General features: G+C 42.3%; 1 protein-coding gene across 5 annotated transcripts in view; it reads right to left on the bottom strand.

Moving 5' to 3' along the window:
- The window catches only part of grik4 (glutamate receptor, ionotropic, kainate 4), a 334,598-nt gene that overhangs the window by 33,590 nt on the left and 274,044 nt on the right, over positions 1–26,964 (bottom strand). For all 5 annotated transcript variants that reach the window (XM_037775509.1, XM_037775506.1, XM_037775510.1 and 2 more), the window contains exons 10-12: positions 25,440–25,592; positions 23,020–23,124; positions 2,226–2,333 (exon numbers count right to left, since the gene is read on the bottom strand). In XM_037775509.1, the coding sequence (XP_037631437.1) occupies positions 2,226–2,333; positions 23,020–23,124; positions 25,440–25,592 (366 nt within the window). The remainder of the gene's footprint in view (positions 1–2,225; positions 2,334–23,019; positions 23,125–25,439; positions 25,593–26,964) is intronic.

Here is a 26,964-nt window from a genome sequence, read left to right as displayed (position 1 = left end):
GGAGAAGAAAGGCTTGAAAACACATGCGGCTGACTGAAGAGCCGAGTGGTTTTCATGCAGTTCCAACATGAATCCATTTATCACCTTTGATGTGATATCAAGGCTACTGTAAAACAGAAAAGTTGAGCCTTATGAACAGCATCATATGCTTCTCACAAGTTTTGGAAATTCCTGACACATCTGCTCTACTAATTAAAGCAGGTAGCTAATTAATTGATGAGCAATTAATCACTGTTAAGAATTAGATCAGTCAAGAATATATTAGTCTCGCATAGCTCCACAGCGCTGTGTCAGCGCTAAAGAAAGGTCTGGCTCCACACATTATCATTATGATATAGAGGAAAAAAACACTCTGGCTTGTTTGTATGTCTTTAAACCAATCGCAATTGTCTTGGGCGGCGCTAAGCACCGGGTGCAACGACGATGCCCCTTGCAATATAGATAGCACAGATAGCGGAAGGGAAGGAGGATGATGGCTGAAATAGGTGGCCAATGGCAGGGTTATAACTTTGCAAAGTTGCAGTGATGTGCGTCGTGTGGATATTAGTTTGATATGTGTTTCAATGTCTGGAGTCAGAGATCAACCGTGTGAGTTTTTGCATATGAATCGAACGACACAACGAAAGGTGTTGCTTTCCTTGAAGACTTGTTGGAAGTTAGAGGTCATTCCAACTGAACTAAGTTTTTCATCCAACCCATTCTTACTCCAAACTCATCAAATACCGCCTTTTGGTCAGTGCCCGTCGGAGGACCCCTTTAGCGACTATATGCGACGCATGGGGCTTTCAACTAACTCCAATGCAAACCCACTCGTGGCGTTATTCCAAGGTCAGAGCAAATGACGTAGTTTTAAGAGCATGAGAGACCGCATAAGGCGGGTGGGAGGGTAGGTGGATGGGTCAAACAAACACAGAACTTTCAACCAGGAGACCGCTGTCCGTTGCCTGTGTTGACTTTGTCACGTCAGTCGTTAGTCACGCGAATCGTTATTATCGCTAGTCCCGTGAGTCATGTGAGTCGCTAGTCACATGAGTCGCTAGTCACATGAGTCGTGAGGCACTCGCTAGTCATGTGAGCTGTTTTCACTCGCTAGTCATGTGAGTCGTTAATCAGTGAAGTTAACTATGACAGTTTCCTAACCCTAACTAAGTGGTTGTGTTGCCTAAACCTAACTTCTTGTGAAAACGGAAGTTTATTTTGAAAGGGCACTATGCATGTAACGAGCGTATATTGACACGCCATCCTCGACACGTCCAACAGTAAGGCATGCCGAGGGCACTGATCAAACGGCGGTATTTGACGAGTTGGGAGTGAGAATGTGTTGTTTTCATCTGACAAATTCACCATTCCTCCTTTGTAATGTTATGAATTGCAAAACATTTTTATCAAGCAGGAGTTACACTGAACACCTTATGACTCACCACCATGTTGATATGCTAATAAATAAATTTGGAGCAGCTATAAACATTTATGCTTTAAGACGTGGTCGGACAAAACGTCGTACCAACTAGTTTTGATTGAGGCAAATTGAGCCTCAATAGCCCTGATCATTAATACAAGAATGAAATGTTTAGGTGCCCTGTGTGTTAATTTATCCTCCGATAAAGCCTATAAAGTGTGCAGAGTTATTATGCTTACTCGTTTGAATTGTTAAATAACAACAGGCAGAGCAAGGGCAGCCATTTGGAGTGACAGTATTGCTTCCCTTTTTATGTAATTCACTTGTGTTTATTTAATTGTGTATAAATGTCAACTGTTTGCATAAAGCTTTCACTGAGGAAAAGCATGAATTTTGTATTTCACAAGCTTTTAAGGATTCATAGATTACTGATCATTAACATGGCAGGCGATTAGGGACATTGCTTAAAAAGTGCATCCGTTGTAACAGGTAGCAGAGTGAGGGCAGTGTGAGCTGGCATCACAGGATCTATATTTACTACAGAGGCTGAGAATGGCTGACATGCTGAATTATTAGCTCCTGCTGATGCACTGTGATGTAGCCTCATCTGAGGTACTCAGGGCAAAACAATCGCGCAGCGGCAGTTCCTCTGATCCCGAGAGGATTGAGTTTAGATCTGAAAATACAAAATGGGCTTTTGATATGGTAATTGTCTGTCAACCACAGAATGTCAGCCACATGTAGATCAGCCGCGGCGTTGAGCTAATAAAAATGACACAGACCACCGTTGATGTGTGCGTATCAGCGTGTATACAGCAGTACTCACTAATATTGTCGTGATGGTAAGAGTGGTGTTGAAGAGGGTGTCTGTCACATTGATTGATGGAAGCTTTCTCTCCATGGACAGTCCATCTTCAGAGTGCCACAGGCCAATCTGCAAAGAGAGCAATCACACACACACACACACACAAACAGATCAGTCATGAAGTCCATCAGCTGGAAAAAGCCAACAGAAACAATCTGTACTTAATTGCCTCCCTCTTCTCTAAAGGACAATCAGTACGACCTTCACGAAAGACAGTGGTAGGCGGAGACAAAGCAGTGGACAGATCGCCATGTTGTGAGACAAGGTGATAGCGGGAGCTAGTAAGGCTGCAGGAGGAAACAAAGACGTGTGTGTGGCTCCTCGAGGAGCGAACACGGGGCATGTGTTCAATCAGAGGTACCAGAATGCATTCATTAAACCAATTACCGGCAAATCCTGCAGTGCAGAGCCACATTCTCATTTTCATTACAGCTCGAGTGGGGATTCACACCTCCACCTCACACGGTGTCTTTCCTCCTGTTCCCTTTCAATCTGTCTCTGCCATCTCCTGTTTCATTCATCTATTTGCTCCAAGTTTGTGAACCTCCAACGCCAGGACGGCGGTCTCTGCAGACACGAGCATTTTGTAAATCTTTGCCTCTTGCTACTTTCAGGTACAAATTCCTCTTACTCACCTCCGTTTTACCATAATGGCATTGACAGGAAAAAAAACCTTGGAGATTTGCATGCTCTGACCTTGAAGGATTTGCACGGCTCCTCTAATGGTTGGGAAAATGCTGCAACCCTGGAGCTTATCAAAATCTGTGCAAGTGCTGGATAAAGTGAAAAAGGCGAAGTTGTTCAGTAAAACGAAGAGTGTTTTTCTTAGATCTGACATGACAGCAGAGCTTTGACTTTTCCAGTGACAACCAATTCACCTGTGCTGTGGCGTGCTGTATGAGATCTTTATTATTCAAGATCGCAAGACTTCTTTGCTGGTGATTATACGGTAAGAGTTATGTGACTCCGAACTATCAGCAAAACAATTTAGCTTTCCTTATCATGGCGGCTTCCCAAGCTATCATTTCATTTCTGCTGCTGACGCAGACACACACAATTTCAATGTCAATAACAAACAGCATTTGCTTTATGTGTTTGCACAGAAGATAACCTCGACATAAATCAAGATCTAGATTATATGCAAAATGTGTCTTTTTATTAGTTTGTGCAACTTATCTCTGGTGTAGATTTAATATCTGAGGAGCATTTTAAGAACATGAGGTCATCCTGCACACTGTGTTCCTGCTAAGATTATAGTGTGTCTTATTGATATGGAAACGAGTTAGAAACAAAGGCAGCAATTTCAGTCTTTCATTAAATATGCCAACCGACAACAACCTGTTTGAGAAATGAAATGATGACAATTCAAAACACTTTTTGGTCATTTACATTCAAACTCCGCAATCTACCTCATTATGTAAGCATTGCCACAGCTGTCTCGAAGACTGTGGAGAAATAATATCCCTTATCAAAATAATCAACCTCCCTCCATTATGAATATTATATAGGAGGAGTAAATGAGAAAATACAGCATCTAATTTAGCCTTGATACATTGAATTCATGTCACTGGAATGAGTTCTCTGATTACATGCTAGAAAACCTTTGGGAATAGTCATGCTGGTTGGAGACCAGAGAGGATGAACTGTTAGAGGATCAGTGATTGAAGTCTGATAAGAAAAAAAAGAAAAACTACAGTAAACAAAGCTTTCCAATCATGGTCATAGTATGTTTCAAGGCTAAATTGCCAAAACTCTCAAGAGATTACAACCCATTCATGTTGATCAGTGGCTGCCTTTGGAAGTCGTTTAACTACCCTCCTAACACCGATGATGAATTCTGATGTGAGATATAAAAAACTAAAAAGCGCGAGAGAGAGAGAGAGAGAGAGCTGCTGGTATCAAAGATTTCCTTTGAGAGTATGATCAAAAAGAACCCATTTCCTCTGGTGTACTTGTTGGGAGAAACAGCACCTTGCTCACACAAATAGATATCTGTATACCTTCCAAAACTGCCTGCACAACACACTCCACGCTTTCCTGATGACGGCATCGAGAAACAGAGAGGGAGGAAATGTGAACATACGGTGGCGCGACCAGAAAGGGACCCGGGAAATACGGTGTTCGGCAATCAGCGTACACAATCAGAGCCTGCGGAGGTGGTGGGAGGCGGGAGTCTGGGCTCAGCAGGTGTCACCAGAGGTCTGAGCACGGGGGTGACTGAGAGGCTAATGGGATGGGGTGGCATTGTGGCTCTTGCAGAGGAGCAAGGGGTGGGGAGAGGGAGATGCGGGAGCTGTGAGCAGGAAGGCAGAAGACGCATATGCTGGCGGGGGAGGAACTGGCCCTTTGGTGCCCCTGCCGTCAACTCTCTTTGAGCCGCGAGGGGGAGAAAATAGAGCTGTACTGTCTGTGAGTCACTCCGACAAACAGGAAGGAAGATGTACATCAGCTAATGTAAGCAGGGGAAAGCACGCTCGGAAGCAAACACACCATGACATTTATCAAACAGACTGAAAACCTTTAAAGCTGTAATTATTCTTTGTGAGGCTTTATGCAATAAATTACACATTTTTATTATTGATTTGTGCAATAAAAATGGGAGGCGACTCATTATATAGCACAAATAGGATGAAAAGATGACAACAGAGTGTCTACAAGTTGGAGACACACCAATATACAAATAATTAAATTGATATATTAATCAGAGCGCAACGCAGTTGCCATTAATCTGACGGCCAGGAAAGAACATCAGTAATCTTACATGTCATTTCCCTTGGAAAACATTTTGTAATAACTCTGTATGTTTTGCAATCTCTAAAGTGACGGTACCCCTAACCATCGCATTAAATCTGGTGAAGCAACACCACTGAGCCATTGCATAAAACCTCATTATACACGCAGCACAACCCAAGAATCTATTAGGCTCATAAGCTTTTATCATAGAGAGAGGAAGCTGCATATTGCCATATTCCAGACTGTGTTTGTGCACAACAATATAAATAGCTGTAACTTTCTCATTTGCAGTGTCATTAATTTGGTATTTACACTGCAATTACAGCAGATAACTACTGCAGTACAACCACTGAAACTAATTCAGACAAAGTTCAGGCTGTTGAAGAGCACTGTGCACTATTTATTATAGAAACAGGGAGGCAGGAGGAAGAATAAGGTATAATAAGAGAGAGGGGAATAGGAGAGGAGAACAAGGAAAAGACAGAGAAATAGAAATATGCAGGGGAATGTCAATCACTTACTGAGTAGGTGCGGTGCGGCTGGCGAACGGAAAGAAAATCAATGAGAAAGTATGAGGAGCAGCCAGCTAGGGAGGCAGAACATAAGGCGGAGAGAGAACAAGAGAAAGAGACGGCAACTGAGAGACAGAAAAGACAGACAGAGAGAGAGAGTTTATGCGAGTGTAAAATAAAGAGAAAGAGCGAGAGAGCGAGGAAAAAGAGAGACAGACGAGGGGAAAGTGACAACAAGTGGAACGACGCACCCTATGAGGGATTACCCAGGGTTCATTCTGCAACCTGGAATTACAGCACGGGGAACAGATTAGGGAGGCTGCTCATTGAAGCGTCAGGATTGGCTGATTTTGCTGTCAGAAAAATGCCATATCCAATAGGGTGTGGCGAGACTGCGCCGTGACAGACACATCCATCACATGTGAGAGAAGCAATAGCTACCATTATCAAGCATAATGTCATACAGCCCACTTACACCGAGGCTAAAGCATTCAGGTGTCACGGCGGTGCAAATGAGTCTGAGTCGAGACGGAAATGTATATGTGTGTGTGTGTGTTTCTGGCTGGCATGTGTGCATGTCTGTTCGTGGTGGTGTGTGTGTTGCAGAAGCAAAATATCCTCACGGGCCTCCGAGGATGGACTTTTATAGCTCTTATAGCAACGTTATGCCATCTCAGCTTGACGAAAATATGCTGAAGTAGATGCAGTTTCTACCCATCAGTGGACATTACCACCGGTTGAATCAGCAGCTGGCGCCCAGTTAAAACTAAACAGAGGACTGTTATATTTATAGCGCGCGCACTCTGCCTCACAATGATCACATTGTTCAAATGATGAGCAAAGGCGTTGTGTGTTTGTGTGTAACTGTTATGCATGTTTTCTCTATGGAATAGTGAGTGGGAAGAAAGGGCTCTCTCTGGTATGACTCATCATCAGTAGGAATGAGACTAATCAGGGTGGCGCCATAGGCAAACTTCATGGACTAGACAGACACGGGTGGTGGTGGTGGTGTAGGTGGTTGGCACCGCCACGCAGTAAAGGGAGGATTGGGTGAAGCACACAGTCGTGACTTCAGCGCTGATTGAAGGAAAAGGAGCTATACAGACTGGTGGTATTCTTGCTATTATTTCCTGCTGGTCAAGAAGTCTCCCATCCCTGGCAGTGGAGGAAAGCAAAGCACGGAAAAGTTGACCTGATTAAACTTTCAAAAACTGTTGTATCATAAAAGTCCATAAATCCATCACGTCATTTTAGATCTGGTATTTCATTCCAAAGCCAGTCAGCACGCTCATCATTTGGCATTATGGTGAATAATGGCGCTGCTTGTTCAATCCCAGTAATGAGGCTCAAACTCTGGGTTGAAGAGAAGGTCTTCCGTCTGTCAGAGCAGATCTTCAAAGCAGCGCTGTGTGTTCTCCGAGTGCTGCATTCCCAGTAGAGCAGACGGCAAACAATAGATGCCCTCGCAGCCACAGTCCCTGCTCAGTACCCCGTCACTACTGAGTGTTAGTGGAGACGTGCTCTAAACACTGGGGACAGAGCAAGACCTTTAGGGGTGTGTTCCGATCCCAACTCACTCATTACTTCTGTCCAATCCTAATCCTTTAGGGCAAATTTGTGATTTGTGACTTGACTTGACAACTCTAAAGGCCCTGACGCACCAAGCCGACGGTCGGCCATTGGCCCGTCGATGAGCTTCTGTCGGCCTAGTTTTTGCACGCTGTAGTCTGCGTGCATCGGAGGGTTTTTGGCCGATTCAGCATGTTGAATTGGTGGTGGAGCCCGTCAGTTAGAGAAATCACTCCGATTGGCTGTTCAGCTTTAACGAATCAGTGCACAAGAAGAAAAACAGAAGTGAGGAAAGGAAGCCAAGGAGTAAAGTCAAGAGGGCACACACAGAAGGCTCTTCTCATGTTTCATCTCATCTGATCATTCCAGTACGTGGATATCTTCACAAAACGTGGCCATCTGGAATGAAACTAAGTGGTGAGTGAGAATGATGTGAAAATGGTCGGCAGACGCTGTTTCATTTCATGTCTGTATCATAATAACGGCTTGTATATCCACAGTCGTCAGTCTTCCGGTTTCCCTTTTTGATGAATACGGACTACCGCTACCTGCTGGTAGGGAGAGTTATTTCATCTCACGCAGGCGCAGAACGTACGTGGTAGTGTTGCGGTGTGGCCAAGACACAGGCGACGTGAGGTGTCGTAACAGGCGACCTTTGTGGCTACTAGTTCTCTGATGTCGGTTTGGTGTGTCTGGGCCTTAGCCCAGCTCTCCACTCTTCTGAAAGTGTAGTATGAAGATAAGTGATATGAATGGCTAAAACATTAGGGGTCATCACTGTCTGATGATGTGAGAACATTTACAGCAGCTAAAAAATGACTGTAGATGGACACCACTACACTGTCTACACAGAAGTCTGGGAGGCTGCATTCATACCGCATTGACTACTGCAGCTCCCTACTGGCAGGCCTCCCTGCATGCACATTCAAACCTGACTGCAGATGACTGGTCTTCAACCAACCCAAAATAGCACACGTCACTCCGCTGTTCATATCCCTCCACTGGTTCCCAGTTGCCGTTCGCATCAAATTCAAAACCCTGTTCCTCGCTTACAAAACAGCAACAAAAACGGCGATGTTGATTAGGATATTCACAATAATGATGATATTGATGACGTTGTTGATGTTGTTAATGATGATGACATGATGCTTCTATACACCCTGTGCATTGCCTCTGTGCACTGCCTGTCAGCACCTGTGTCCGATCGGACTTGAAGCTGTTGCTGACACTTACTTGTTGTTCCCTCCTATCTAGATCCTCGCTTGTGTTGTACGAACTCTCAGATGTACGTCGCTTTGGACAAAAGCGTCTGCTAAATGAAATTGCAGAATTGTAAAGATCAGATCATATGTGTTATCAGCCACTTGTGTCCTTCTGGGGAGGCCGTGAGTGGGGTTATAGCTAGAATAATTGCTTTTTACTTGACTAAAGCAGGTTGAAATATGTTGTTTTTAGTTACTATTACTCCCCTGCTTACGTTTGAGGTAAGCAAACGTACAAAACTCCGCGTGTATTGCAGTTCAAATGAAATTCTTTTGTTGACCCTTGTTAAGTTATAAAACAATAAAACGAAGATCACAATGAATGTAATATGAAAGGGAAATCCTAACAAGACTGGTGGGAGAACAGAGGGTGAACCTGTCGGTACCCAGAAGAAAGAACAAATCAAACACTACCTATAAGATTTCAATGCAACTATGATTGTTCTGTAGCTGCATTATACCGAGACTCTTGGTAGGATTTCAAGGGTGCACTGTGCAGACTGATAAAAACAGAGACACAGAGGCAAACTTGCAGGCACACAGGCACAGAGGAACTCGCGCACACACACATAAATTTGCATGTACATGCATATTACACACATACACACACTCGGAGACACACACACACCCAGCCAAGCAACCCATACACAGTCTCATCCAGCCTTGAAATCCGTTAAGACTGGGGGATCTTGCAAAACAGCTCATCCATTCTGCTTTTGATCTATTCCCCATCTCCAGCCTGTAAAGTGCAAACTGAGAAAAACAAAAGAGGAAAGGGGACTGCTGTACGTCTCCGAGAGACCAAACAAAGAAGAGAACTGGAGACACACAGAGGATGCCGGTGTGTGTAGACTAGTGATGTGAGTCTCTGCTTCGACAAATTCAATATGAATTTCAATATGTAGTCGCAGATTCAGCACAGGGAAGATAACTTTGAGCAGATTGGTGATGATTCAGTTGGATTGCATTAATTTGATCTCATGTAAAGTTACTTATTCAATGTGCTTTAACTGGTGCCACAAAATGTGTGTGACGCACCCACGCTGCCTCTAATACGTGTAACACTGATGTGTTTTGTATATAGTCAGGAGAAGGCAGTTGCATCAAACTTTGTCTTTGACCAGTTTAAGATTTCTTCTAAGGTTTTGATTGAACCTCTGAGAAGATGCAAGAAAAAACGCGAAAAGCAGAGAGGTCTCGAGGGAGAATGTGTCAAAAGACGACTAATATGTCTTGTAAGCAACGCTGCCCAGCTTTCCCCCAGTCCCACATATTTAAATCAACAGCCGTGTCGTGCAGCTGACACAATCTCCACCACTGTTACATCCCTGCTGGAAATGACTGTGTGTGTCTGTGTGTGTGAGTCTCAGAGAAGAAAGTCAGATAGTATTAGCTTACGCAGTATGTGCATGCACATGTTGGTCTTACACAAGGTTTTATACTCGGTATCAAACCCGTTCATCTTAGGCCAGGCATTCTAATTACACTTCAAAAGCAATACATTCAATTACATCTATCACTTCTTGCGATTAGTATTCACCCGAATTCCAGTAAATGAAATGAAAATGTAATGAGAGGAGATCTAATAAAAGTGACTTGAGTTTTTTGCAAGTTGTTTCTTCTCAAAATTCACAGCCTCACTGACCTCCAGGCCTGTCTGCAGCACTCAGGACATTTAACTCATAACAGAGACAGCTACGCGTGCAATAAACTGGTGGCGACAAAGCCGCTCGTAAACTGATCCACCGCTTTGCAACTGAGCATTACTGACATTAGCAAGAGGGCATGTAACTAAACTTTATGTAACAGTTTCCTGCATCAGAGCACTTTTTCTAAACAAGGTTTACATGGTGATGTGATAAAAAAAAAAAAATCAAATCGGTATACGCTGAACGGAGAGCATCACTTACACCAGAGAGATTAAAGCAACTTAAAAGAAGGAGCTACCCCAGGGAGGACTGAACATAAAACATGAAGCGAGAATGCAAAAGGTTGCTTGAGGAAGAGATAGAAAAGGCGATACTGAATTCACACTTTTAATTTGAGCTTCCAGGCAGGCAGATGAATCTGAAGTCTAAATTCCCTTCTGGAAACGCACAAAGCTGCTTCAGACTTCACAATGAAATGAGCAGAAACACGGCACATAAACAAGGTGAAAGAGAAACCGTGTTTAATGGATGATCCTCAGAAGTTAATGTGGTCTGACATGCTGCAGTTCCAGTGGCTGGAAACATGAACTATACTCGCAAGTAAACATAAAAACTCAAACACACATCATCTACGGCAACAAAACCACACTGGAACGCTCAGTCCTGATTTTAAATATATTGTTAGCGGGATAACAACAGATAAAACACTGAATAAAATAAAATACTATATTAAGAACCAGGGAAGAGAAGAAGTATTTTTCCAACAGGCTCTATAGTCCCCTTGATCTGATCCTCAGAGATGCTGTGCAACGTTTCAGGGACAGTTTTATTTAACAGTGAAATAATACAGCTGCATTGCATACAGGCAAATAAACACTGAACGTATACCCCGACTACTTCTTTTCCCTTGCTGGCAACTAGCAGTTTCCATTCTCCTCCCTCCTAACAGTCAATATTGTATACTTTCTTTATTGACAATTTGCCATGGGTATCTATTAAATCCTGACCCTGATAAAGACGCATATAAAATGATTCATGGCGAAGCTCAATTTGCAGAATTTATGTTTAACACCACAACACCTTGTTTTAAGAGGCCACCTGGAGCACCTTTACATCTGATTAAAACTGCCACCTCTGCAATGTTAAACTTGCTGTAATTATTGTTCGCAATTACACAGCTGTAACGTCGACACCTACTTACTCTCCCTCTAAAACAGACTCTCTCTGTCTGTCTGACTCTCTCGCTAACACAAACACACAGACAGAGTCAAAGATTGAAATGTGTTTAAACTGCACAGCTGGGGGAGATCAGAGGGCCGCCTCAGTCTCTAAACTTCCTCTAACCTTAGTGGCAGGAGCTCAAGCACCAGCTTTCGTGAATTAGACCCTGTACGTCTATCAGACCTGGTTGAGATGTACTCATCTCTGCTGGAGCCTGAGGCAGAGAAAGAGATCCAAGGCGTGTCGTGGTGCGCTGAGCTACACCGGGCTCCTATGATAATGTCCTTCAAGGAAAGAAAAAGGGTGGAGGCAGTCTTGGATCTGTCAACCTGCTGTGCACCACCCCACACCTCTCATCCCCTTACATTCCCCCCCCCCTCTACCTCGCTATACCTGTCCCCTCCCTCCTTCCTTCCCTCACATTGCAGCAGCGGAGAGAAATTGAATTGAGTGCATCTGCATCCGCAGCAGAGAGGGCAGCTAGAGTAATAGTGTTCTCAGAGATGGGAGGTGGGAGCAAAGAAAAAGGGGAGGGGAAGGAAAAAGCAGATTGCCGTAATAAACATAGGAGCAGCACTGACAGGAAATAAATAAATCCAATCCAAAAGAGAAAGAAATTGAACGAGCACATTCACCCTTTAACTGGAGGAAGTCTTGTGTAAATAACACAGCTCAAATCATTTCTTGCAAATTGAAGTGGTGCCCATGCAGTATGTGTGTGTGTGTGTGTGCGTGTCTTAGATATTCCAGGCACTCAGCGCTCCCTCAGATATGGGGAAGCAGACGGGTACAAAAAGGGTCTCCTCTTACTACACCACCTCTGTTGCTCGGCTCCACCCTGAAGACCTTGACACAAGGACACCACGGGAATAAAATGTATTTTAAAAAGCAATCTGGCTGTAAATATTCAAATGGTAATTCAGGAAATTGGAAACAGTGTACTGCATGTCTAGGTGACTTAACAGTTTATAGACGATCTTTTCACAGAGATTTACTATGCGGACATACAAATGCACACAAATTAGAACATGGGAGTAAAATGTGTGGAAGGAAGACAAAGAAGAAAAAAAATCAATATCCAAGGTTAAAGAAAGTGCACCGCCACCAAGGATCTGTTTATGTACATCAGATGAACAAAGGGTTTGAGCTGTGGCTGCCGCAGTTGAGTAGATGTTTCTTTTGTTTGATTCTTGCTAGAAAACACAGGCTAATTATACGCCATTTTTTGCTGTACATCATGTATAACTTTCATGTAAATCTTTGTCACATAAAGCAGACTTCCCGTTGTCAGTAAGTGGTGCTATGACTATGAATCTATATGGGCATGTAGGTGTCTTCAGGCCTGGACTCTTGTCCAGCATGTGAAATTTGGGGCAGATTGGACAATGTAAAGTCAAGTTACAACAGCTTCCTGTGTCAAGGCGAAACATGCAAATTGCCTTACTCGCCACAGCAACGCTGTTCCACAAAAGCTTCTCAATTTGGCATCATGAAAGGTCTTGAGATGCTGCTTACCAAATTTGAGATTTACCTGTTGAATCCTCGAGGAGGAGTTTAGAAAAGTTCCATACCTGTAAAGTGCCTAAAATGGTGTATTGTCACTTGACCTATGACATCACCGTTCGAGGTATCATCTATTCCTTTGCAATTTAGTGTCACACCAACCAAATCTGAAATGAATTCGATAAATTCTCTAGGAGGAGTTCAAAATAGTTTGAATAAAATGCATGAAAAACGCACCAAATTCAAAAAAGCGACTTCCTTCTGGATGAAACAAATGGGAAATGATGAGAGCAATGTGGCAACCAAATTTCGCAAATATCGAAGCAACTGTGTCCCAACTCTCTGCATTAGGGGGCGCTATTGGAGCCTGCTAAACATGCATGAGCCCAATCGCTGTACATTCTCGCAATGTTTACAGGTTTTAATGTGTACGTCAAATTTTGGTAGTTTTTGACTATACCAAGGGCGTCAAAATGCGTTCAAAGGCTAAAAGTAATTGGGGGCGCTATAGAACCGACGCGCCACACCTAAGCCCAATTGCAAGATCAAATCAAAAATGATTACTAGTTTGAACATGTGTGCAAAGTTTTGTGAGATTTTGTGCATCCTAAACCCCTCAAACGTGTGTGTAAAATGAAAACTAATGCACAAAATCCTAAATGGCTGACTTCAGATCGGGTGAAAAAAAAATTCACACATTTTTGATATATTCTTAAAGATGAGAACAATGATCCCACCAAATTTTGTGAACATCAAAGGAACTTTATTCAAATGGCATGCGTTTGGGGGGCGCTATGGAGCCCGTTGGCCACACCCAAAACCCAATCACTGCAGAACTCTGTAGTGTGTGCCAATTTCTGTGAGTTTTTGAGCATCCAAAGCCCATCAAAAATGTGATTTCGCAGCAGAAAAATAACAATCTCTACAAAAACAATGGGTTCCTTGCACTTTTGGGCAGCTGTGGCTCAGTGGGTAGAGTGGGTCGTCCTTTAACCACAAGGTTGGCAGTTCGACCCCCAGCTCCTACTGTCCGCATGTCAAAGTGTCCTTGAGCGAGACACTGAAGTTGCTTCCTGAGCGCTTTACAGCAGCCCACTGAGCCTAAATGCTTAGGATGGGTTAAATGCAGAGGTCAAATTTCATGTATGTAACTGTATGTATATGATGAATGTAATAAAGTCGAAGTTTAAGTTTTCTTTCAGTGCCAGGGACCATTGGACCTCTGGCACTTTGGTGCTCGGGCCCCAATGAATTTGATTGTGGTGTCAAACATGGCTAGAGTATTCTCTACCTGAGCTAGAAACCTAATCAGTTCTTTGTATTTAGGTAATTCATTCTTAATGCTGCGGCAAATCTAATCTAGCCTGATAAAAAGGAATGAGTTGGGACACTTGCTTTCTATTTCAGTAAATCTGCCAGAGGTTGTTTGGGCGGCTTGCTCATTCGCCTAGGGAGGGATTTCTATTACTTCAGTGGATGTAATGAAAAACAAGAAAGAAAAAAAACATGTTTTCAAGTTATGTCGATGGGATTATAGTTTTCAGACCAGGGAAGCAGAATTTGAAGATGGCATAAAACGAAATGAGGGAAAAATGTGCACCTTCAGGCACAACTACGGTAAGTCCCAGTGACTAAAAGACTGTCTCAGATGTTTTCATGTGTCTTTGACCTTTGTTTTACAGATGTGGAAGTTCAACTCAGTTCGCACTCTTGTTTTAACCTCACAAGCTTCATCAAAACACATTATGAGTGTACGAGAATATCAGAGGCAAATCTATTCTTGAGCATCGGATTTTGCAAAGCACCTGTGGACTCAATAATGAGAACAATTTACTTTGAGTCATGCTGGAGTCGGCCTTTGGCCTTCTCCACTTCTGGTCAGCGTGTCCTGCTGTAACCTACTCATAACCTGCTCCCTGCTCTGTAGCCTCTTCCAGTCTCTCCAACTGACGCTTAAACTCAGAATATTTCTCTCTTTCTCTGTTGCTTCCCTTTCTTCTCCTCTCTCTCAGGTGGTTTCTCTACCAAAGCTGTGATTAAGTGCCTCTATTATATAACTTAATTAGTGTTTCTCTTCTCTCCAGGAGCTGACCTGAAGAGTGTTCGCAGCCCCCTGCGATGCACAGAGATCCACATGTTTGCATGGATGTGCAAACAGAGACACACAAATATACATAAACATAGAAATGCACTGATGCAGCTTACATAGCACCCTCTCTTGTGCACTCTCACACTGTCACACAGCAGAGCCTAACGCTGTAACAGGCAACAGCTTGCCTACCCCAAACTGCAATAATTACTCATTTTACAGCTTCCTCCAATTAACAGGCGTGCTGCTGTCAATGAGCTCCATGCAGAAAATGAGGGCCGGTCCACGGAGGCCAGGGGGCTGCAGAGAGGCTGGACCGCTCCGTCGGTATGGTGTGTGCTGTGGCTGCGGTTGGCTGGCAGGCTGCAGCGTGATTGTTTTGGAAAAGACTTGGGCTAAACAAGCATGGATGGCGGTGGGCTCGTTGTGTGCGACTGTGCGCAGAGCCAAGAAGCAGGCAGCAGCGTGGGGCTGGCACCAATCCCATCAATGCTCACACATAAGCGCCGACACACACACACAAGCGTAAACATAAAACGCATGCATGCAAACGAACACACACAGGCACAGGACGGCACATACGCCCTGTGAACTGATGTCAGATAGATCAGTCAGCCGTCCGACAGCCCAGAATCACAATAATCATACTTCTGATCCCCCCCCCCCCCAAACAGAAAATGCTGTAATCCATTTTAGCAACAAGAGCGTGAGTTAGGAAACAGCTCTGTCTTTTGATGTTCCTGAAAAGTAGAACGCAGTCTGTGCCTTCACAGGAACAGGTTGGGTTATATTATCCATCTGTATATATCCGGAATGATACCGTTTTACAGCGTACCCCTGGTGGTCACACCATCTGGAAAATATACACTCAGAAACACGTCCACATTCGCACGCACGAGCCAAGATAGTTCTTCGTATTAGCCTCCTTTATCTAGCTCATTACACTGGCTGGTGAATAGCCGTAGCAAAAGGATATAGAGGATTACAGCCTATTCCTTTAATGTGATTAGTCATTCCAACAAGAAAGAGGAGTGAAGGTCAATGTTGTTGTATTAAGTATTAAATGTGGTGACACCTAAAGCAGTGTGCATATACTGTAAGGAAAAAAAATGCCCCAGCTGTTATTTGAAATGCAGAAATATCGTTTTAGAGCTCCGTCTTTGATTCTTTTCTTTCTGTCCCATTTTTCTCTCGCACGCCCTTTCTGTCTCATTTACTCTCCGCCTGTCATCCTCTTTCCTCATTTCTCTTTTCCCTCTCTCCTCCCCCTCCACCTGCCTCTCTTGCCTCCTCTGTGGATTGTTGTCGGTTACAGGTGCCAGTGGCGCTTCGGCCAGAGCACGGACAACGCCATGCCAACTTCTTACACCATCATCATTGGCCTACCTGGCTGCCAGCTCCGGAGCAGCTGGGACATTTACTTTGCCTGCCAACAAACTGAACAAATAAAGATTATTGCGTAATGCAGCCACTTCATATTCTGGAAATAACACAGGCTAACTGAACTGTCATCTGAAATGATTGTTTTCAAGCTTAAAGCGATTACTGGAATTTTACTTTTATGCTATGATTGTGTAGTTATAGCGCTCTAGAGGGATCATTTTCAGATGATATTAAAGCATATATCTCACTGTGATGCATTTTGCATCAGACCACACTTGGTCAAAATGCCCAATTCAATAATGAATAATTCAAACAAAAGAAATAAAAAGAACAGTATCTAATTTTCTGATTTAAAGGTTTTGAAAGCGGAGTATAAATAATACATTTGAGCACCCACAATGGAAATATTACACTTATTATGTCAAAAGGTAAAATGTGACACTGCATCAATATGAAAGTTGTCTATAACCTGTGTGATATGGGTGTTTTTTTTTTTTTTTTTTTTTATAAAATCCTTGCTGCAGAGTCCTGAACTGGAACAGAACCAGTACAGACTCACTGTTGTGGAGGTTTGTTGTAACATCATGAAGTACTTTTTTAAGCGTTCAAGGACAACCAATGATTCCTACTCTGGTCAGAGCTGATAGCTGCATTAAAGATGCAAAGACAAAGCACATCCAATGACTGGTGCTCATTATTCATTATTATAAAGCAATGCAGAAAACAAGCCATGACGGCGGCTAAATAGACGGACAGGCAGACAAATAGACAGATAGATAGATAGAGAAAGGTATGCTGGATAGATAAAACAGGGAAAGGCAGAGCAGACCGAGCAGCAGGAAACCGTTCTAATGTGTGAAAATGCCTGCTTGAGAAATTCAATTTGTGACAGTGATTAGCGGTAAAGTGTCGAACCCCCCGAGGAGCTGATAGTCACACATGTGAGGCGATCTATAGCACAGCAACAGGGATCGGGATGAGCGAACGGTGGGTGTTAGCGACTGAGGAAAAGAGAGTGGAAGTAGGGTAAAGATATGCAGGTCGGCGTCTCTCTATCTCCAGAAAGTGGAAGTTGATGGAAGGTGTTCTTTTCTCTTGTTTTAATGTGCATTCACTGGCTAGACACGGTGTGGGTGTTAAGATGCTATTACTCTATTTAACTAAACAAAAGACGTGAGATATCAACTTGTCATGTGTTGATTTGAAAATACTATGCTTAAACTCTGTTTTGCGAGAGTGTGTATGTGTGTGGGCAGTGAGCCACCTTCCTAATCTCTGCCAAGGCCCTGGCTCCTCTAGCGTCTGCCTGGCTGAAGCAGCCCCAACCCAACAGCACGTGGGAGGTGCTAGTTAACAAAACAAACAACACCCCCCATCCTGTCCCCTGTCTTACACCTTGCCTCTCCCCATTAACATAACTGGCAGGGCTGCTTTATAATACTTCTGGTTGAAATCATCACATTAGGCCTGATAGCATTATCCTTCTGCTCGACTGGCCTGGTGCCAGTATAAAGCGGGGACATGGGGAGACACAGACAAGGTTAATAAAGGCAGATGGGCTGCTGTCTGACTCCTTTAAGGGGTTTACTTAGGTTAGACATTTCTCACACTCAAGGCAGGAACTCAATCACCTCTTTCATGGAGATCATCGCGACCCAACGGAAGGGGTCAAATGTTTTAAACACAACTCAAGTTATTCCTCTCTGTGCTGTCAAACTGCCTGTGTCTTGTCAGTGACTCCTAATAGTACAACAACTACTTAAAATGCCGTTGATAAGAGAGCACACGTACAGCTATCTGCTGCAGCAGAGTGGTGACTGTTTTTTTGGATTATGGATAAGTTAATGCACGTCATACATAATGCAGCACTGACAGAAAAAGCACAACAGTCGGGGCAGAAGGGAAAACACAGCTGTCAGGGTGAGAGACGGGTATTTCTAGGTTTGGTACAGCACTGTGAAAAAGCATAAACTTGAGGGATTACAGTTATCGTTTTACATCAAGCCTTAAGATGAAATGTGAAATACTAAAGTCCTGGCATTTAAAGAAAACAGGGTGTTAAGAGCAAACTGTGCAACGCTAGCACACAGTATCAGCTACTGTATATAGAAATGATGGCATTCAGTATAGTCTGTGCTATTAACTCATAATATGACACACATAACAAGTAAAGATGCAAGCAGATAGTCAGGTGTAATCTGTTCATTGTAAGAACTGAATGGGGTGTGAGGAAGAGGCAGAGACGATGAGAGAGATTAAATAAACGAGGAAGAGCTACCGTATTCAGTTTGATTGGACGAAAGCAAAGCAGCAGATGTTGCTCTATGATAGTGTGTCTGTGTGATTATAGACGAGCATCTACCGACCACACAACCACAGATGCAGAGAGCTCGCTTAATGCATCTCCGTTCACTTTGGCAGCCATAACTGCTCTGCCAAACGCAGCCACATTGCATGCAGATATCATGACATGTATGAGAATAATACACCACAGAGTAGGGCTGCTCGATTAGAGCGAAAATCATAATAACGATTAGTTTGGTCAATATTGAGATCAGGAATATCTAACACGATTACTCATTGACTTTGGAAATATCATGCATTTAAAAAGAAGATTTTGTAGCCTACATTTTAAAGTTAAAGGGCAAAATTAAGAGGCTAGATCTATGAAGAATTATGTGCTCTAGTAAACAATTTAATCATAAACACACATTGATTGTATAGATGTGAATGGTGATGACACGACAAAAAAGTTACACCCACAAAGTATGGTAAATGAGACGGGGGTCGTGTTTCAAGGTTTCAAGGTGGGTTGCTGACATTGCTGCACGGAGGACAGCATGGAGCTCTGTCCCTTACTGCAGGGAGAGAGGGTAGAGTGAGCACTAAGCGGCGAGGTCCAGGCGAGAAGTGCTGTAAAGCGCCATCTTCACCCCAGACCTTTCCAAGCCGACCTAGAGCTGGTCGCGGTGCATGGCCACATAGGAAATACGCCCAGTGGGGGCCAGCTGGGTTGAAATTTGATTGATTGCACCGCCCAACCACAGAACCCACCAGTGTCTTTACATGTAGCCAGTAAATGTGCACTGATACAACATTACAGTTACTAAAGGATGATCAGGTTACTGGTCATCACTTGCCTTTTGCAAAATGAAAATGGTGTTTTGTCATTAAACTGCGTAAACCTGGATGAACTTTACAGGTTCACCATTACAAGATGAAGCATGTATGAAATAAGTCATAGCACACATACTGTATATTTATGGTCTGGTTTTGAAATTAAAGCTTATGTCTGCACTGGCGCATACAGTACTCGTGTCCAAAACACTTCACGCTGGATGGTTCTCGTCTAAAGCCCAAGGCCACACTGAAGCTAATTCACGCTTGGTCGCTCAAGACTCTCAACACTCTCAGCAGATTTTAGTAATGTCACAGATAATATCAAGTACTAAGGCGCAGTGAGACTGGATACTTTGTTGGCATGGAAACAACTTGCTACTTCTCTAAACGGGGCTGACAAAAGAAATTGAAAATACATTTTTACTTATATTACTCATCCATACACATTCTCTCCTTCTTTACATTATTGTGTGCATTTTCCCATCACTTGGTTCACCAATATAGTCTTATTTATCCCCCAACTCCACAGTACAGTTATCAAATATCTGTCAGAACACATTCAATAAGCTGTTTTGTGACTCACATGAAAGATGTTATGTTTATAGATATTCTGAAACCTAGGGTTAGCGGGCTATTACCATGAAAGCAAACAAAGCCACAGCCAGATTCTTCATCTTGATCCACACCTCTATCACTCAGCTATTCAAGGCTTCTGCTACTTTTGTGCTGTTGTTAACCTTTGACCCCTTGTTTTTCTTCCCATACAACCTATGTTTTTCTATTTTTTACCTTGGAGTTCAACCACATATTTTTACTGCAGGCTACGGCACAGCCCCACTGGAGCATTTGGAGATGCTGTTGATGGATGGGAAAGTAGTGGACAATTACTTTGGCCACACACATTTTCCCCAGGCAGTCTTCAATTTGAAGCAATGTTCTTGTCTGAAACTGCCTCGCTAAACTCCTGGACACTGGTTCCCAAAGTGGGGTCCAGGAAATGTCAGTTCTCCATCAGAAGGCTCTCAGTTTTCTATTTCAATATTTCAACATTGTTACAATGACAGATGGGCCTCATGCAGTAAAATTCTCTTAAATATCCCTACATTTTTTTTGTTAAGAGAAAAGAAAATGAGAAGTCAACTCCAGATGAACCAAACGTTCTTAACCACCATATCTGCTCTTACCCAGGTGTGCTGAATGATGAATCCCACTTGATAATAAATCTGAGGCATGTGGTTGATTTTTTATTATTAGCATAGTTAACGCCCTAAACATTATATAACAACAGGTATTAGCATTGGCAACTCCCCCCAATCACTACATAAGAGCTAAGCTTGTCATGGTAGTCGATGTTACCGGTGTTACACGGTGGTCGGACACACAACGATTACATTACGTACCCACCGCCCTCACCGTCGTTTTGCTTTTTTTACAGAAATAAACCCCATTTAGTTAATTTTGGCGTATCAGCGGCATGTTATCAATAGATAGTCGGATGACGGACGCTACAAACTAAAAGTGAATGCATCTGCTCCATACGGAGTCTCAGCTCAGAGGAGCAGGAGTCAGATTTCACAAACACTGGACGAGAGAGAGTTGACAGACCGTGAGATGGCGAAGGATTTGGTGTCGAAGCGAAAAACAAACGCGCCTATTTGGCAATACTTCGGATTTAAACCCAATTCTACAAGGGAACCATAACGTTAATGAGGCAATCGGCGTGAGGAGGATGGAGCGGTCACAGTCGGTGTGCATGTCGCAGTAAAAGCTGGACCGGAGAGGCCAGACACACCCCTACCCGTCGGTAAAGATCAAAGTAAGCGCGCTACACATATTGACCGTCATATTTTCTTGTGAAATGTCCGGTGTAATCGGTAACACCTGTGTTGTCACAAGTTTATTAACCGGTGGGAAAATTTTCTCACCGTCACATCCCTAATAAGGGCAGATGTTAGCATAGGTAACGCCCTCAAACACTATATAAGGGTAGACAACACCCACTAAAAACGTTAAATAAACGTAAACAAAGTAAACATGAGTGTCTTTACTGGCGTTACAGGAAATTCAAAAAGTATCAAAGAGCAGTTTGTAAGCCATTCAGAAGCTGAACACACGCAATATCATCCAAGGGTTTTTATAGTCTTAAATGGGATCAATGGACCAAATGGTAGCCTATTTCTTTAGCCCACAGATCTAATAATCCAATCATTATAACTACTCTAAAACATAAAATAATCTAAATTTGATAATACGACATTCATGTGTTTATTTATGCTCCCCAAATTTAAAATATATGTTTCCTTGCGTTGGACGAACAATTTGTGGAGAGTGAAAACAAGATGTTTTTTTTCTTATCTTTGTAAGAGTGCTCTTGACCATTTTTAAAATGTTCAGAAGAGCAAAAATAAAACATTGGTGAATCCCAGAAATCAATGGGTATTAACAAAATAAGAAATCATGGAACAACAATAAGAGGAAATTTGTTCTTATATCATTTCCTGCACGAGGCCCAATGTCTGAGATGGTTTTTGTGATGATTGGTTTTACATCTATCATGACCAAACAAAAATATTTTCAGACAAGGTGTCTTCAGACAGATTTCAGAGATCTGAGGTATTTTTGACATGAAACATCGGAAACACCTGCTATAATGTCACCGACCCCTGAGCTATTGATACCGTCCGTAACACAAGAGCACCAGCAGTTCTGCCATCCATTCATTCATTAACAAACAGTACTCCAAGCTGCTCAAAGCCTCTTGCCACTTACATTTCATTACTGACTACTTTCAGTCCTTATAATCCTGGCAAATGTGTTCAATTTAGGAGAAAGTGTTTGAAACAGTGTTCCCTGGAGTGAAACTGCGGCAAAGGGAAGTCAGGGGAGACCAGTTTCAGAGTGCAGGGGGGTTCAGGGCATAGACTGAAATGCCCTGGTGCGTGGAGAGTATTTTCACTCAATGAAAGAGCACAGCAAGACTGCTTGCGTAAGAAGCATCCACTGAGGCCATACTGAAGTGACTGGTATTGATCAAAACCACCCACAAATCCCTGCTGATATATTATAGTCATTTTCCTGAGACAAGATTAAAATATTACTAAATGTTCTTTTATTCCATAAAGAATCACAACCTCAGATATGTATCTAATATATAAAGTTACATAGACACGTCTGTAAAGTTAGTAATATCATCAGCAGCAGCAGCAGCAGCTTCTGATTTAACCTAAATTATTTTTCCATAAAAACACGCTTCTTTGCACCTTCAAAGAGGAATCCCTACTGTAATATCTAATTTTGGCACCTTGACACTTTTGCTAGCGGGATAATGGGGATTGTTTGCACAAAAGGATGTCAGTTGAGCAAGTGTTACTACAGCTCCCTGCTGCATGATCTGGCTCAAGTTACCTGGCTGACATAAAGACAACTGGAACATTTGCCAGAAGTACTGCCCTACTGAGATCAGGCTTGTAGCTGTAGAGCTTTGTGTTGAGCAGTAGCAGGAATATTACGGCCAGTGTCTATCCAAAGAGAAAATGGAGGAATCGGTGTGAGCCATTCTTGAAATGCCACACTATTTATATGTAAATTCTTTTGAACCTATCGCATGCACTTTATGCTAAAGAGAGGTTGTGCGCATGCTGAATCCGTAGCATGTGGTTACTTTGAAGACAGATAATAGAAACATGAGATTTATAAGACTGGGAGTTACATTACCTGCCTTAGGCCATCCTTGCTGTTCTGCATTATTCTCAAGGCGTAGTTGGACCGCTGACCTTTGCTGTTGAATTCAATGTGGCCCGTTAGACCTTCCAATTCTACCTATCCAACACAGAAACAGCAACACGTTAAAAGACCTCACTATAAATTCTGCCTGCTTCCCATTCAGCAGCACCTATTATGGACATGACTGGAGGCTACATAAGCACTACCGGCTCAGTATGAGCCTTTTGAAATATGTCAAGTTTAGGATAATGTCATGAAGACGAGGCTGTAATATCTGCAATTTACGGCAAAATGGACGAGCCATTAGTCACGTCTTCTTTCTCTGAGAGAGAAAGACAAACAGTCTGATATCGGATACCTGTCACATTTAAGTATGTTGATAGCCCAATCACTTACAGACATTTCTCCATTATAGGTTAACACATTTTATTCACTGACAGCTCATCTTCATCTCTTCTTCTCCATTGTCTCTCAGTGTAATGTAGAGACGAGATGAACTGACCTAGTGGATCGGGAGCATATGTTTAAAGAACATGGGAGCACAGATTATAAATTATTATCTGCTGTCAGTGAAAATATCAAATAACCAATTAATATTAAACACAAGTGAAACATTAATGAAAATCTCAACAAGCTTGGCTATCTGACATCTAATTAATACTATTTCCTGGCCTTCTTGTTGTTGCAAGTGAGAGTCAGAAAACAGAATAAAAAAAACACATACATAAACATGAAAAATCTTAAACTTCGGAAAATATTTTGACATTTTGTGAAATGCGCTTTCTTGCTGAGAGTTTGATGTGAAGATTGTTTCATTTATATGCGGTATGTGTGAAGCAACTAGTTAGATTATTTTAGCATAAAGACAGGAAACGGGGGAAACAGTAAGCCTGGCTCCAGGGTTTGGTGAGATTACTTTGAAATGTAGTCAGTTACTGAATTCAAATTATATAAATGTTTTTGTAATTAGTAACATAATCCATTGGATTACAAAAATGTAATCTTATCTGAGTACTTTTGGATTGGATCAAACATTGAAAATATTGCAATTTATACAAAAAAAAATTAACGCAACCACAAAAAATTGAGTTCCACAAATATAATTTTTTTCTTTTTAAACAAGAAATAAAATACATTTTCCTTATTTAGCATTTACAGTTCAAATCAAATTACTTTTATAAAAACAGTACTGGCACAAACTACAGGTGTACTGTATTTATTTTACAACATGCAGGTTGCTGTTTCTTTTGTGTACATTTTTTGTTGCTGCTGTTTTTTAATCAAAGGCCACACGGATAACTTTGTAACTCTGTTTTTTGTAACGCAAGAGGACCACTAACTCAAAATGCTCATTTTCCATTTTCAATGTAAATAAAAAGGAATAAAAACTCCATTATCCTATAAATCATAATTGGTCGAATCAAATTATCCTTACAAACACAAGCTGGCATACATTATTATTATATTTTAAAGAGGTAACCAAAAATGTAAGTAATCCTTGACAAAACTATAATCTGATTGCACATTTCTTTCAAATGTAATCTGGGTTGATCATAGTAAATTAATTTTTGTAATCTGATTACGTAATCCCAATTACATTTAATCTGTTACTATCCAACCCTGCCTGGCTCTGTCCAAACGTAACAAACTGCACCTACCAGCACCTCTAAAAGTCACTAATTCACACGTTATATCACCTTTGTTTAATCCGTAACAAAAAATGTAGAAATGACAGTTTGTCGTTTCACTGGGGGGATTATGTGCCAGACTATTTTTTGACGGGGCGCAGTGACTACCCGGAGTGTCTTCTGGTTGCCTAGCAACCTCACGGTAACAAGAACATGGAGGTCATTGTGAACCGCCAAGAAATCTTACAGATTAAGCAAATGAGAGATGACATGTTAATGTGTGAGGTTTAGAAGTACTTGGCTTGCTTCATCCCAGTGTTTCCAGTCGTTATGCTAAACTAAGCAAAGTGGCTGCTGGCAGTAGCTTCATATTTAGCGTACAGATATATTTGATGTTTTTGTTTATTCAGTTTCTGACTTATTCTGTTTACTTTTCATGTGTTCAATGGATATTTTAGAGCCTAGATATTTTCACTGACAGCAGATAATGATGTGCGATATAACATACAGTATAACATAATAATCAGTGCGCATTAAAGGCGCTGGGAGGTGGATTTTGTTCCCTTTAGACTGAGCCAGGCTATCTTTTTCCAGTCTTTATGCTATGCTAAGATAAGCAAAGCAGCTTCATATTTACCATACAAACAAGAGAGCGGAATCGATGTTCTCATCTAACTCAAGAAAGTAAATAACCATATTTCCCCAAAAGGTCAAACTATTCCATTAAGGTGAGAAGGGTCAGAGCTGCCGTCTGTTTTCGTGATGTCCAGCAGAGAATCTTACCATCCTCAGGTAATTCATGAGGCTGGTGCCGTGCTCCCAGATCTTGGAGGACTTGCAGGAGAGCTGAGTGGCGCCAACATTCTGGCTACGGTTCAACTCCTGGACCGCCGCCACCACCGCGTATACCGCATCAAAGAGCAGAGCTGAGGAGAGCTGCAGAGGGGGAGAAGAAGGTGAATGCATTATGCATTCACACACTGACACACACACACACACACACACACACACACAAAGCTGCAAAAAACTCAAAAGCACACAGACTGCAAGTGTAACGTGCCAGTGGTTAACGGTCAGTGAGGGGTTAACCCATCCCTGGAGTGGCAGTGAGATTATTCCATTAGATCATTAGAAAGACTCTGATCTGCTGACAGCGTTGAAAACCATCTCTCCCTCTCTCTCTCCCTCCGTCTCTCGGAGAGATGCTGTCCTTCCCACTCTTTTCCCCAATGAAGCTGGCACACCCTGACCATTCCAATTACCGCCTGCTCCTCTCAGCGAGGGCCAGAAGACAGTGGGAGAGGCAGCTTTTCCTCTCATCACCCCTGTACAAACAGCCTCCTCGTCCCTACCACTGCATCCTGCTATGTACATTTGATTAAAATACATGGCGCCCTGCATTAGAAGCTAGGGGAGATTCAGTGTGGTACATCTGTGTAATGGAAATGGAGATGAAATTGCCCTTATGTTTGGATACAGGGAGGGGATTGTGATGCACAGTCAATTTTCGGAGACCAAAGAGAACTACAATAGGCCATTAAACTGTAAACCTGTGATGCATTACAACCTTGAATTGGCGAACATAATTGGTGGATTGCACATTAAGAGCAATATGGTGTAAACAAACAGCCTGTGAAGACATTACAACCACGAGGCGAGGCGTTTTAGGTTTGACATATGGGAATAATGTCTTGGCGGTACTTATTTAGCTATTTGTTTGTTTTGTTCTGTTTTGCGTTCTGTTTTTATTTATGCTTGATTTTATCTGTCTCATTTCTTCTATGTTCCTGTCTCTCCCTGTATATTCCTGTGTATTATGTACATAAAGAAGTGAATGGCAAAGTGTTACAGTGTTTCTAATTATAGTCCACTTAATAGCTAATAGTATCTGCGCCGCAAAGCTAATAATGCCGTGGCATTTACTCTACTAATCTTCGTTTCACTCTGGAAGTCTGTCTTTCGTCGCTCACTATCACTCTGTAGCATATAGAGTCGGTGGATCAGAAAGTTAATACTACACAACTCGTACAATAGGTCTGGATCTTACGTAACTTTTGTTTGTGTCTTAGAATAAATTCAGGATTTAATAGGAGAAGATTTGCTTGTATGGGCCAAGTTGTTTAAATCAGTGTTATTTTTGCATGAGACCCATTGTGTCAGCTGATGATATGTAGAATCAGAATGACTGGAGCCTGATAGCAAAAACACATCACAAAGGTTTGCATGCATCAGAAGCCATTGTACATCAGCTAACATGCATTTTACAAATTAAACATGAAAGCATGTAAACATGTTCTATTAAAAACCC

Source organism: Sebastes umbrosus, chromosome 7 (genome assembly GCF_015220745.1).
Source record: "Sebastes umbrosus isolate fSebUmb1 chromosome 7, fSebUmb1.pri, whole genome shotgun sequence".
NCBI lineage: Eukaryota > Metazoa > Chordata > Actinopteri > Perciformes > Sebastidae > Sebastes > Sebastes umbrosus.
Note: the sequence above shows the minus strand (reverse complement) of the source record. Positions and strands in the feature narration are given on the sequence as shown.